Genomic DNA, 14,927 nt, shown 5'->3' on the forward strand with positions numbered 1-14,927 from the left:
ATTCTTTATTTGGCTCGACAGGATGCCACACCAAGAAACCAGAAGTAATTATGCTTTGTAATATATTCTGAACTTATGATTAGAAATTAACAATTTACCCTTGTTTCCAGTGTATCACAGTATTTTGCCAATATTTTATGTTTGTGGTTTATGACGATATTTTACTTTATTGCATGTATGGAACACTTGCATATAATCATCCAAAACATGGATTTTTACTTTCTACAGATGTAAATTATCATTGTTCAGAAACATTAAAATTCACAGCTAACAACAGAGTGTGCAATTCTCTTTGTTTAAGTAAGTAGACTGAATTATTTAAACATTTATGAATCTCTGAGCACATCCTACCAAAGATTAAAGTTAAAGTTTTCAGATTAAACTTTCAGAGAAACAAACATGCATCCAATTTGAGTCGTTTCTGCTCTAAAATATATAAATGTATAACCGCTTGCAGAGAAAAACATGAAGTTTGACTCAGGTTGGTATTAATATCTTGACTTGCAACTGAGAAATGCATTGAGAAAATGGTCCACAGAACTTCTTTGTCTCACATCTGGCCCACATTTGAAATGTTATAAACGTGTTGTTTTTTCTGCAGTTTTATAGGCAGCCCAGGTGCAATACAAGCCTATAACATACCTTTCCTTACTCAGTATTCATGACTAAAGGGAAACCTGGTAGCATAAAACTTTTCTCATCAAAATAAGGGTACGAACACACATGCATACATGTATATGCATACACTTTTCCTTAAAATGACCATAGTTGCCAGTCATCCTGTTAAAAATAAATAAATAAATAAATAAATATGCATAAATATATAAGACAGGACTTGGTGGGAGGCAGCATGCTTAGATTAGAACACTTAAAATGCTTCATTCCCATGTACAAATGTAGAAGAAGAGTGTCCCATGGCTCCATGATGAATATGTTTTCGTGACGATTGTCATAGAATTATACCACTGACATAAAACAGATGCAATCTAAGATCACCAAATCTTCCAAAAAAATGATTTATATACAAAATTAGAAGCTTAGCAATGGCTCTCACACGCATTATGTCCCGAAACAATTTTAAATAACATCTCTCAGGAGGTTATGGGATCACGTCCCTCATTACTCTCACCAAAATCAGCATGCATATTATGTCATAAGCAACTATGAACAAATAGAAAAAAAAACATAAGTTCAATATACTCTAGTTAACAACAAAACCGTCCTCTAGTTCAGCTGTCACTTCTCTGTCACTGATGACCAAGGCTGTTTAAAGAGATTTCATTTATTGTTCCCAACGTTTGGCTTTGCACCTTAGAAAACATCCTTTTAAACTCCTAGCTTGGCTGTTTGACTATAATCATGTATTATCAGTAGCTATCACTGTGCCTACTCTGACAAAGGATTTTAATTGGGCCCTTGGGCGTCACATGTCCAGTGCAGGCCTATAATGTATTTCAGTAATAAAATGAATAGGTTAGTCTCCTGAGGCACTTATTCAAGACAGTAAGACAGCTCTATGCAGTTTATTAAAACAACACAAGTTGGGGCTTAAAGAAAAAAAATTGTTGAAAAATGCATTTAACAAAATGCCTCATTTTGGATTCATCTTCTATTTGATGAATGGCAATTAAAAAAAATTTCATTTGAGGGTGATGTGACTCAAACCAAACAGTAGTTTTCTTAATGACTCTCTGACAATCAAACATGTTCTTGAACAGATGTATTTAGCTTTTACTGGAAATATCATGGAAATGTTATGCTCACTCATTTTTATTGACATGCAGGCTGTTGATCCAGTGGCGTTGCAATGCAATTTTCCGATTATAGTCTAAAGCTCGTTATATTTTTTAAGTTTCAAATAAGTTTCTCTTCACAAATAATGTCTTGTGAGTTATGACTTTTATTTTGTCCGTGATGAAAGCTGTGGTATATACCGCTGCACTGCTTTCGAATAGTTTTTCTATGTAAACAGGTGCAAGACGAATGCGAATCACATAAATACATTCTGCATGAACAGCCTTTATGCTTTTATTTAGCTCACCCTCATTAAGTCCTTGTTTTAAGTGGCTGATATTTATAGCTAGCTGTTTCGACCTGTAGGTGGGACTGTTATCAGTCGGCGGGTTTCAACAAACTGCCATTGATTCAAAGAACTAATAATGAAATTGTTTAAGAAAATCAATAAATTAAACCTAAAAAGTCTGAATTCTATGCAGACAGATTCTATGCATATTCCTTTGCAGACTGTGTTAACACAGTTAAATAGAACACACACTTGGCCTTGTGGGCTTCTTCTTCTTCTTTCTAGTCTAGTTTATTCAGTTTGTGGAGAATTTTGTCACTTTTAATGTAAGTCACGAACATTTCCGTCATTCAGTATTTCCCCCACATCTCAAATGATGTGTTTGATAACATTCACCAGCAAGAAATGGCTTTTTAAAATTTCCTATAATACAAACTATTATTTTCATGCTATTTAAATAATTCGACAAAATACAATTAAAATATGATGCACAAAAGCTATGGATTTTTATGGTCTTGAAACAAAGTGTTGTAAATATATGCATAATGATTTTATTGATATTTAGATGTTCGCATTTCAGATTCACAATTCAGTCTTTTTGTCTGGGATAAGCTTAAAACAATCAAATATTACATAAATGGAAGTATAAAACATTAATGACGCAGGCATGGGGGGAAAAAAAAAACGTTTCCAAGACAGTTTTAATGAAACCTTCATATAACAAAAAGAAAAAAGTTGAAATCTTAGTTTTAACAAAAGTCAGCAACTGGGATATTAAAGTGCCCAAAGTTAAAGAAACACAGAAATGCTTTGCTTTCTCATTACTAATGCACAATCCTCTCTCTTTCAAACACACACCATCTTAACAACAATCAGATTTTCCCATTGCTTTTACTTTGTCAGCTTGAGAACAATGGATTTCCTCTCTGTCGCCCTTTTCTTGAAACCTGAATTTAATTTAAAACAGTGCAAATATCCATTTGGTCAGAGTTTCAAGTTAGTACCCAATGTTCCGAAAATAAATGGTTCACTATTTTATAGGCTACTTATAAAATATATAGGATATTCTTTATGTTTCCATTCATATTTCAGTTAAATCATTCATCATTTTGATTTATTTTACTCTTTTTTTTTCAAGTTGCGTCTGTTTATTGCCATTGCCACAGTTTACCTTTCATCAAGGCTTTTCATGACTTATCTGCCATTGACCTTTAACCCCATATATTCTCAGTTTCTGCTCTTGTTGACTAAGTGCTGTCAGAGGTGAAGGCCCGCTGGTGTTCATCATTTCTCTTCTGTTGGGATGAAGGATTTCAGTTCTGTTAAAGCAGAACATACTATAACTACACTCTAAAAAATGCTGGGTTGTTTCAACCCAACTTTGGGTTGAATATGGACTAACCCAACCATTGGGTTAAAAATGTAATGTAAAAATTGAACCCAACGGTTGGGTTAGTCCATATTCAACCCAAAGTTGGGTTGAAACAACCCAGCATTTTTTAGAGTGTAATCTCAATTTTCAGATTTTTGTAACTTGATTGTGCAAGGCTTTCCGGTTTCATTCCCTTACAGTTATTTGCTGTACAAATGCTGCTTGATATTGCAAACTGGCATTTGTTTTCATTCATTTTAATTCCCTGATAGCACACTCTAACAAATGCTGGGTTAAATACAACCCAGTGCTGGGTAAAATAGGGACAAACCCAGCAATTGGGCTGTTTTGACCCAGCGGTTGGGTTAAATGTTTAACCCAACCTTCTGGGTAGTAACCCAACCGCTGGGTCAAAACAACCCAATTGCTGGGTTTGTCCCTATTTTACCCAGCACTGGGTTGTATTTAACCCAGCATTTTTTAGAGTGCACACGTACATCTCAGAGACGTCTATTTGACGTCTGCATTTACATCTGTAAGATGTCTTTTTCAGAGTGTTTGCTCATCTGCAATATGTCTATAGGACGCTTCCTATGCAGATGTCAAATAGACGTTTAGAAGATGTCTTTAAGGGGAGACACTGCAAAAAAACAGTTTTTTCATGCACCTGTCAAGTTTGAGATTTTGGGCTTTTTGGTTTTTCATAAAAGTGTTTTTTCAGATTTGTGGAAAGAAAACATCCAAAAGACACCGTTCAGTGTTTCTTTTATAGCACTTTATCTATTTGTGTCAATAGATGTCAATTACAATACATGTTTTTAAAGGCCGACAGAGTTTTTTCTCCTACACTGAGCCATAAATCTCCACTTCAGTAGCACTTACACACACCAGACTTTACATTTTTATTCCTATAGTCTATATCCTGAAGGTTTTTACAGAGGGATTTGTTCATATATAATTTGCTTGATTATATGCAACATTTTAATACCCAAACAATTGTGAAAATATAGTGTTTTCTGTCCATTCTGAGCATTTTCTGAATTATGGAGTGAGTCCCTCTGTAAAAACTTTTGACTCTAACATGTCAAAAAAAATTAAACAAGAATTTTGAAACTGACATCATCTGCAGTGTTAAGATTTTTGTACTAGAAATGTATACAAATGAGCACATATTTAATGAAATAATGACTCATTTGCATATTTAAACCTAACATTTTAGAAAACTTGTAATACAAAAAATGTTTGCAATTATCAATGTAATCAATCAGCTGGGTAAGTAAGGTGATAACTATTAGTTTTTTTTTTTTTTTTACCCTATTCACCTGCAGTGTCTTGCCTTAAGATGTTTATGATTTCGAGTGCATGTAAAACTGACATCTTATAGACGTCTATCAGATGTTTGTACACAGCAGATGCTTTCCAGATGAAGCGATCTTTAACAGACATCTTGCAGACGTACGTGTGCTATCTGGGATTCATTATAAGAACCTTAAACATATTGCGAAAATAGCGCAAATAGTTTTTCCATTTACTGCACTTTGTTATTCATTCAGTTTTTTTTACCAATAGCGGCTAATGGGACAAAAGTTGTGCGCATTCAACGAAAATAGCTTATTTCCCCGTTTCATAGAGCTTAAGGTGTCCGTTTTACAGCTTGGTTTCAATACATGGTGCAAGTTTCGAGTTCACACAGTATATTACATCAACCTCTTTTATCTCAAAGAATGCAGGGAAGATATGATTTCTCATGATATGACTCATTTAAAGTCTCTGAATTTATTCCCACATGCATTTATTTTAATTCCAATCTAATTTTAAACATCTTTTTTGGGGGGGATTCGTATAAATAATTATTTTGACCCCTGCCATATTCCCGTATCCTTATCAAGACCACACAGCAAAAACAACTGAATATAGCCTTTCACGTCGTTGAGATTAATGCATCTCGTCCGCGGCGCAGGATATATCAAGAAGCGCGAGCGCTCGGCGGATCAGCAGCTCCATCTGCACGCGGAATGTTTTAGTTTGTTTCCCACAGAAATAACGATCGTTTGTTATCTGAGGCGAACTGCCGGTGTCCTGACGCACGAACGCACGCGCGCGGGCTTATCAGGAGGCGTCAAGTCCGAGCGTCGTTTATTCTTAGGTGCATTTCGCACTTGCTCTTACAGTTTTGCGGTGATGTTATGGTGGTCAGTGGAAGCATGTGAAGCTGTTATATTCCAGGAATGGATCTCCAAAGGTGTCCAAAAACTACAGGTAAATAATTAAAATGAAATGCATCAGTGCAGGGTTTAAAATGGTCTTTTTTATGTGTATTTATTTATTTATTACAGCTTTTTAATTCGCATGGCATGCAGTTGTCAGTATATTATTTATTATTTAACTTTTTATTTGTGCATAAAAAGTGAACGCTAGTAATTCTACGAATTTTTAATAGACGTTTTTAGGTAAAATTGTTAGACTAGTCGAAGGTGGCTGTTTTAGCTAATGCCAACATGATTTTGATTCATATTTGCCATTTTGACATTATATATTTAGACATGTCGTGTACTGGTTGAAAATCATATGATGAATGATGAATGTAGAATGAGGAAACAGAATAGTCTATTTAATTGCTAAATAGATGATTGAACCGTCAAAGAGAGTCTGTTTAAGTGTAGGAAACTATGATTTGATCTCAGCTGGGTTTCTGTAGAGCTGTTCTTTCTCAGTTTAAGATGCTGTGGTAATGTATGGGATGAAGACAGACACGATTTGGATGGACACTGCAGTACTTCACTTTTAGATTCATTCATTCGTTCATCTGAGCCTCGGATGAGCTGTGAAGCAAAATTGCATCATTTGTTAGAGGATCTCTAGATCAAATAGTTCTGCTGTTTACTCAAAAAAAAAAAAAAGATCAATGAAACCAATATTTGCTAGGGCAAAAGTCAATGAGCTGCAGAAACCATGCACACAGACAAGGTAAAGTCCTTGTTTATCCAAAGTTTTAGATCAAACCTGTTAGCAGTTTTGACAATCCAGCAGCATGTGACCTTAAAATTGCAGGGCAAGTAAAAGTCTGTCTTTGGATCCATAATCAGTTTTGATAAAAAGGCTGTTTACATTTAGTCACTTCATGCATTTTCACTTGGCCACATAAATGTGTTTTTATATTGCTTTTATTTGTATGTCTCTCAGCAGAACAGATATAAATCCAGTCTACTGTTCGCTCGCATCTTATAATTCACATTTCTATTGCATGCTTTTTTCACTCCATAAATAGCGATTATTTTTTTGAGATTCATGGTTGCTCCATCCATGTCTTATCCACTCGTATGTGGGTTGTGGGACTCCCAAACTTTAGTATGCTGACGTAAACCCATTTATCTTGTATACGGCTCAAATGCATGAAGTGAAAATACTAATATAGATTCTCAAAATTCAGGGATGAAATATAAAGTTTTTAAAATTTCTACAATTTTGTGGTGTGCATTGAACTATCATATTAACATTGAGTCTGAATACAACTAGTTCATTCTTATGTGGAAATAAGGGCTACAGTGCAGCATTAATATATGCCCGAACGTCTACAAGACTGTGTGTAAACTGGAAGAATTTGGTTTTACTTTTATTCAAGACAAAAAAAGGCAGATCTAGGTGTGACATTTTCCAAACTATGAGCTTGCTTGTTAACTCGGATCTCTTGTTTTTATAAATGCACACAGGTTTTGCGTTAAACTGCAGACTCTCTTTCCCTGGTGAATAAACACTGCCAAACACTGCCAAAATGGACACGAAATGGACGTTTATGCCCAATTCCAACATGTCCCTCCCTGACCGCCTGCTCAATGATAGTTTCTTCCCCGGGAACGAGTCTGACTTTGGCCTGGAGATTTACCCTCACAATAGCACCCACCCTGGCTTCGACCAAACCAGCTCGGCAGTCATCACGTTTGTGTACTTCGTCGTCTGCGCGGTGGGGCTCTGTGGGAACGCCCTGGTCATTTACGTCATCCTGCGCTACGCCAAGATGAAGACCGTCACGAACATCTACATTCTGAACCTGGCCGTGGCGGATGTCCTGTGCATGCTGAGCTTGCCTTTCATCGCCATTCAGCTCTCGCTGCTCCACTGGCCGTTTGGATCGGCGATATGCCGCGTCGTCCTAACCGTGGACTCCATGAACCAGTTCACCAGCATCTTCTTTCTGACGGTCATGAGCTTCGATCGATACTTGGCCGTGGTGCATCCGATCAAATCCACCAAATGGCGAAAGCCGCGCATGGCCAAAATCATCAGCCTGGCCATGTGGGGCGTTTCTCTGCTGGTCAACCTACCGATTATGATCTACAGCGGTGTGAACACCAAAAAGAATGAGGCAAGGACGTGTACCATGTTGTGGCCGGAGCCACAGAACACCTACTACACCGCTTTCATCTTCTACACCTTCTTCATGGGGTTTTTCTTACCACTGATAGTCATCTCCATGTGCTACCTGCTGATCGTCATAAAGGTGAAATCCTCCGGCATGCGAGTCGGCTCCAGCAAACGAAAGCGCTCTGAGCGGAAAGTCACCCGTATGGTGTCTATCGTAGTAGTGGTGTTCGTCTTATGCTGGTTACCTTTCTACGTATTCAATGTGACCTCTGTGACCGGAACCGTTCCCACCACACCTGTGCTGAAGAGCACCTTTGACTTCGTGGTGGTGCTGGGTTACGCCAACAGCTGCGCCAACCCCATCCTCTACGCCTTCTTGTCGGACAACTTCAAGAAGAGCTTCCAAAACGTCCTGTGTCTTAAAAGAGTCGGCGGCTTGGATGAGATCGAGCGCAGCGACAGTCGACAGGACAGGACTCGAATGGTCAACGACGTCATGACGGAAACGCACAACGCCGCGCTGCTCAACGGAGACCTTCAAACCAGCATCTGAGGAGATAAAAGCCACTGCTGAGATTAGATGTTACATGAAATCTGTTCGTTAAACCACCTGCGCTGGGAGAGATTTAGTATTTAAGAACAACAATACACATCTAAACGCAACCCAAACCCCATTTTTAGGACATCCTAGTGTCTTAAAATGTCCATTTGCATGAACTTGATCTGACTTATCTCGTGTATTTAAGCGATGAGCAAACGAATGTCGTTTACTGTAAATAACTCTATTCGGTGTAACTGTCTGAAGAAATTCTGAAGCTGTTGTGTTTCTTATGTGTGTATGTTCACTTCAATGGCAAAATTGTCTTTAATGTTAAGAGATAAGTCTACCGCCAATTCAAGATCACGGATAATAAACATTATTTCATTCTCTTTATGGAAACACAAGGCCAAGCTTGTTAGAGGCTTCTTGTTATTCAAGGCTTTTTGTGATGATGATGAATACAAGATGAGTGAGTGCTTGACAAGGCCAAATCACTGAATATAAAACATCTCCGAAATCTAAAAAAAAAAAAAAAGATGTATGTTTCGGTGGCATATTTATTTGTTGTTTATTTAGTGAATTATGCTTAGAATATCTTGTTTACATGCATATCATTTCGCCTCTGGTTCCCAGTAGAGTTTTATTTTGGTAGAGCAAATGTTCATAAGGTTCAGAGGAGAGGGGGAGGAAAAGATGGGCTCTGTTACAAAACTTACTAAGCTTCCTACTTAAACAGCATTATATGCTGCTCCAAAACGTTTGGGCAGCACCATTTAAGATACCTCCTTCTTGGGAAATTTCTAAGGCTGTATTTATACAGTATCCTTTTCTTATGTGTGTATGTTCACTTCAATGCCAAAATTGTCTTTAATGTTAAGAGATAAGTCTACCGCCAATTCAAGATCACGGATAATAAACATTATTTCATTCTCTTTATGGAAACACAAGGCCAAGCTTGTTAGAGGCTTCTTGTTATTCAAGGCTTTTTGTGATGATGATGAATACAAGATGAGTGAGTGCTTGACAAGGCCAAATCACTGAATATAAAACATCTCCGAAATCTAAAAAAAAAAAAAAAGATGTATGTTTCGGTGGCATATTTATTTGTTGTTTATTTAGTGAATTATGCTTAGAATATCTTGTTTACATGCATATCATTTCGCCTCTGGTTCCCAGTAGAGTTTTATTTTGGTAGAGCAAATGTTCATAAGGTTCAGAGGAGAGGGGGAGGAAAAGATGGGCTCTGTTACAAAACTTACTAAGCTTCCTACTTAAACAGCATTATATGCTGCTCCAAAACGTTTGGGCAGCACCATTTAAGATACCTCCTTCTTGGGAAATTTCTAAGGCTGTATTTATACAGTATCCTTCATAAAAAAAGGTAATCTTAGAATGCACAGTAAAAAAAAAAAATCATAGGGAAGTCTAATTAAAATAGACTATTTTACCCATATTTTGTGTGTTATGTGTTTTTATGCTTATTAGAGGATTGCTGTTACCTTTGCAACATACTAATGCCTGAATCAGGAGTCATTATGGCCTTAAATGCACACTAGGTTTTGAAACAGAGCTTTAGATTAATGTTTAGTTTAATTTAGAGCTTTATCATTACCTGACTTTTAGAAAGTTATAGAACTTTTTATTATGTTCTAATTGTGCAAATAAAGTATGAAGTCACCGTATGGCCATTGGTGGTACTAAATCAGCATTCATCGTCTGGCAAATGAGATGCAAAGAAATCCTGGCTCCTGGTGTCACAAACACAAGTCCTTGCTCACTCACCTAGTCATAGCAATGAGGGTCAAAAGAGCAGTGAGCCAGACAGAGAATGCAAGAGGGCATGCAGTTCACTCATTATTCTGAGAAAAGTATTCAAACAAGTGCATAATTACGCAGTTCTTCTTGTAAAAAATATACCTCATTATAAATCATAAGATGTACAGCCTTTAACCATCATTGTGATGAATGCATCCCGTCACAATAATGTGGAAGCATCACTACACATGGACTGTTCTGAATCGCATCAGAGCAGCTGCTTTACATGTGCATTGCTTGGAGGACTTTAAAAACAATTATTTATTCTAGCAAGGCTGATAAAACGACGCTGCAAGTGCCTTAAATAATCACGCAGAGACCGTGTGCGTTCATTCATAGAGCTTTAACAATAAACCCTCCACCTGAATGTACAATCAATTCATCTGCTGTTGTGTGCTTGTAAATAAGTTGCTGATTTAAAACCGCTGTTGCTCACAAAGCTGTATAATGTGTAAATATTGAGCGGGCGTCAACAGAACGTATTCAGCTCATGCCCATTTGAGGGGTTTAGATCATTTTAACATTTGCGAAGGGCTAAAACTGAACTTGTTTACTTTAGTGTGTCTGATTTCTAAAGGCCAGAATCAGATCTGTTACGCTGCGAGTGTTGCAAAGTGAATGAGTTCACGTTCAGTTTTTTTCTAGGATCAAAACAAACACATTTTGAAACCTGGGGAAATACTGATGACGGCAAAGTGGTTATTTGTCACGTACTTTGAGTTGAGTTCAGTGTGCCTTTGACCGGGTGTGTGTTAGTGTGTCATGTTTCCGTGTTGTATCTCATGTCAAGTTGCCTAGAGTTCTCTGGTGAGTCTGATGGTGTGGGTACAAAAGCATTAACTTAATGTTAATGACAGATTTCAAAGATGTCTGTCATTCTTCATCATACCATACATCTGTTTGATTAAAGGAACAGTTCACCCAAAAATGAAAATTGACTAAAAATGTGCTCACCCTCAGGCCATCCAAGATTAGGATGAGTTTGTTTCTTCATCAGGTTTGGAGAAATGTAGCATTGCATCAATGTCTCAGCAATGGATGCTCTGCAGTGAATGGGTGCCGTCAGAATGAGAGTCCATATTCATTTTTGTGTGGACGAAGTATTCCGTTAAATCTGAAAGAATGACTCATCTCTCACCTCCTTCAGTAGTTGCATGGAATGAAGGTTGTGTATTTTGTGCTGCTTTTCTCCTAGAATGTGTGTGAGTGTGATCATAAGGATGTAGCATAGCTTCACGTCAGGCTGCGCTGAGACGTGCCTGTCATTCTCCTCGTTGCTAAGCTGCCACAGCTCAATTCTGGCCCAGCTGTTTATTTTAAAGATCCAATTTATTACAATCCACTTAAGCAGAATAATCCTCAGGTCTAATTAAATGATTCCTCACACGCTCTTGTTGTCAGGTCATTTGTGGAGAAAGCACGATTGCGTTTTAATTAAATTTTACAAAGGCGCAAACTCATTTTAAACGATCCTTTCTTTAAGTAGAGAACATTACATATTTGATCACTTTTAACTATAAAATTTTATAATAAGGTCTCATTTGTTAGCATGAGCAATGCATTGTCTAACAGAAACCAGTGATATATTTTGAAGCAATTATTAATATTGGTTAATGCACTAATAGAAATACAATTATATTGTACAATTACATATGATTTAAAAACATATTAGTAAATTTAGAAATTAACATTGATTAAGATTAATAAAGGCTGTAGTAGGAGTATTGTTCATTGTTAGTTCATGTTTAGTTAATAAATGAAACCTTAATGTAAAGTGCTAATGCACTAATAGAAATACAATTATATTGTACAATTACATATGATTTAAAACATATTAGTAAATTTAGAAATTAACATTGATTAAGATTAATAAAGGCTGTAGTAGGAGTATTGTTCATTGTTAGTTCATGTTTAGTTAATAAATGAAACCTTAATGTAAAGTGTTTCCCATTTAACATTACAGTTGTTTTAAAGCTTCAATCAAAATACTAAATAATGCAAATTGCCAAAATGTAATATTATGCCATTTGTGAGGTGCAATATATAATATTCTAAAGTTATGTGTATGCATTTGTGTTTAAAAGTGGCTGGTCATGTAAACTAATCATGTAAAATAATCCCCAGTTTACAAACATATTACAGAGAAATTAATCTTGTTTGTAATCTGTGAGTCAAATTCAACACAACTGACTAACTGCTGTAATAATGACACATCAGAAAATCTTGACTTATAAAGATGTATTACAAAAACAATTTTTTTTTTTTGCAATCATATTGTTGCAAAATGTCTCCCTCTGTTGTCCAGTTTGGGTTTCGCTTTCTATTTAAAAAGTAAAGGATTGTAGACTTGCGTTCGGATCTTAGATGGCTTTGTATCTTTTGGCTTGTATATGGATTATGCATCATGTGTATGACCTGTAGTTATTGACAATTGTTGAGAAACATGTGACCGCCAACCTTTTTCAGTGTTGTTATTGACAAAAATGAAATGCATTACATTCATTTACCAAACAAATAAAGGCTTGTGTGTGAACAATGCTCAGTTTGGCTTGTGTATGTGCAGTATAATGATCAAATCAAGCTCAGTATACTTACAACCCAGTGAATGCTATTTACCAAACAAATAAAGGCTTGTGAGTGTGAACAATGCTCAGTTTGACTTGTGTATGTGCAGTATAATGATCAAATCAAGCTCAGTATACTTACAACCCAGTGAATGCAATGCAAGTGTCTTTTTTTTTTTTTGCTCAGTTTATGATTGTATGATTATAATGTGTATATTTACTAAAATATTATATACATTTATTTGAACAAAAATACAGTAAAAATGTGAAATATTATTACAATTTAAAATAGCTGTTTTCTATGTGAATATCTGTTAAAATGTAATTTATTTCTGTGATCAAAGCTGTATTTTCAGCATCATTACTCCAGTCTTCAGTGTCACATGATCTTCAGAAATCAGTATAATATGCTGATTTGCTGCTCAAGAAACATTTCTGATTATTTTCAATGTTAAAGACACTTAATATTTTTGTGGAAACTGTGATACATTTTATTTTTCAAGATTCACAGGTGATTAGAAAGTTCAAAAGAACAGCATTTATTTGACATAGAACTCATTTGTAACATTACAGATGTCTTGACTGTCACTTTTGTTAATTTTAACGCGTCCTTGATGACTACAAATATTAATTTCTTTAAAAAATAAATAAATAAAAAATCTTAGTGATCCCAAACGATTTGAACGGCACTAAATAAAACCATTAGGCAATATCTAGATCAGCGTAATACTGGCATACTTCAAATATACATATTTTTATGGACAGTTTTAGGTTTATTGTACAGTATAATCAATAAATAGGCTACTATTAACATCAAATGAAACCCCTGTGCCTTGCAACTAACATTTAAACCTCGTGTTTCTCTTGACTGGCACACAATGAAACCAAAGACATTATCAATGCAGGGTTTATTCAAAACGAGGCTTTTGCTGTCATTCGGAGTCAACAGGTGTGGAGTATGGACCGAGTTCTTCCTGCGAGGAGACACCATCTGTCTCTGTGGCTCAGTGTCAGCGCTGTCATGCTCACCAGACCTTCCTGTTGCCAGTAGAATAGGTTTTCTGCCGGTTTCTGTAGGTAGTCTAAGAAAAACACTCGTCTACTTGAGGTCTATTTAAAAGAACTGCAGGTGCAAGGATGTGCTCAAATGAGTGTGCGATCAGTTTCGCTTTGAATCCAACACCGTGTCGATTTGGTGTCTGTGTGAAATAAAACAGTTCGGGAACGCTCTTTGTGTTGTCTGCAAACATTAGGGAGCTTTATTCATCTTTTGAAACAAAACTCCAGCGATGTGTCCTCCCTCGTCTAGTCATTTAGTTCACGTTACAGCAAGAGAGCGTTCAGCTGGAAGATTCATTTGTTTGAATGTCTTTAAAATTCTGTCTCGTGAGCGCCTACAAGAAACAGAAGCCGCGTGATGCATCATAATTATCTGAAACAAGAGCTAGTACCAGCTTATGTTTGGCATTTGTCAGTTTCCAGACCAAACTTAGTCAAAACGTTACTGTGTCGATGCTCTGATCAAACAAATAACCTGTTCAAAAATTATTACTATTTTATTTTTTTTAAACAATTTGACATTAAAATATTCTAAAATATACAATTATTATAAAAAAAATAACATGGCATTAAAATATCATTCAATATATATTGAAAAACATTTACTGAACTAAATAGTATACATATATTATTACAATATATGTGTGACCCTGGAGCACAAAACCAGTCATAAGGGTCAATTTTTTTAAATTGAAGCTGCATAAATAAGCTTTCCATTGATGTGTGGTTTGTTAGGATAGGACAATATTTGGCCGAGATACAACTATTTGAAAATCTGGAATCTGAGGGTGCAAAAAAAATCAAAATATTGTGAAAATCATCTTTAAAGTTGTTCAAATGAAGTTCTTAGCAATGCATATTACTAATCAAAAATTAAGTTTTGATATATTTACAGTAGGAAATTTACAAAATATCTTCATGGAACATGATCTTTACTTAATATCCTAATGATTTTTGGCATAAAAGAAAAATCAATAATTTTGACCCATACAATGTATTGTTGGCTATTGCTACAAATATACCCCAGCGACTTAACACTGCTTTTGTGCTCCAGGGTCACAATTATTACTTATCAATTCATTTTTAATTATTTTATTTCGACATATCTGTGCATTTGTGAAATTTGGAAAATAAAAGTTACGTTTAGACAGCATTTTTAGACAGATTTATTTATTTAAGTTTTTTATTAAT

The 14,927-nt window shown here is 35.9% G+C and overlaps 1 protein-coding gene across 1 annotated transcript; it reads left to right on the plus strand.

Annotated features, from left to right (window-relative positions):
• Positions 1 to 5,526: 5,526 nt before the first annotated feature.
• Positions 5,527 to 9,036, plus strand: sstr2a (somatostatin receptor 2a). The gene is made up of 2 exons (XM_016535799.1): positions 5,527 to 5,654; positions 7,106 to 9,036. Exon 2 carries the CDS (start codon positions 7,168 to 7,170, stop codon positions 8,308 to 8,310), a length of 1,143 nt encoding a protein of 380 aa, XP_016391285.1. The 5' UTR covers positions 5,527 to 5,654; positions 7,106 to 7,167; the 3' UTR covers positions 8,311 to 9,036.
• Positions 9,037 to 14,927: the final 5,891 nt, after the last annotated feature.

The sequence above is a fragment of the Sinocyclocheilus rhinocerous genome, unplaced genomic scaffold (assembly GCF_001515625.1).
Source record: "Sinocyclocheilus rhinocerous isolate Xijiao unplaced genomic scaffold, SAMN03320098_v1.1 scaffold546, whole genome shotgun sequence".
Lineage (NCBI taxonomy): Eukaryota > Metazoa > Chordata > Actinopteri > Cypriniformes > Cyprinidae > Sinocyclocheilus > Sinocyclocheilus rhinocerous.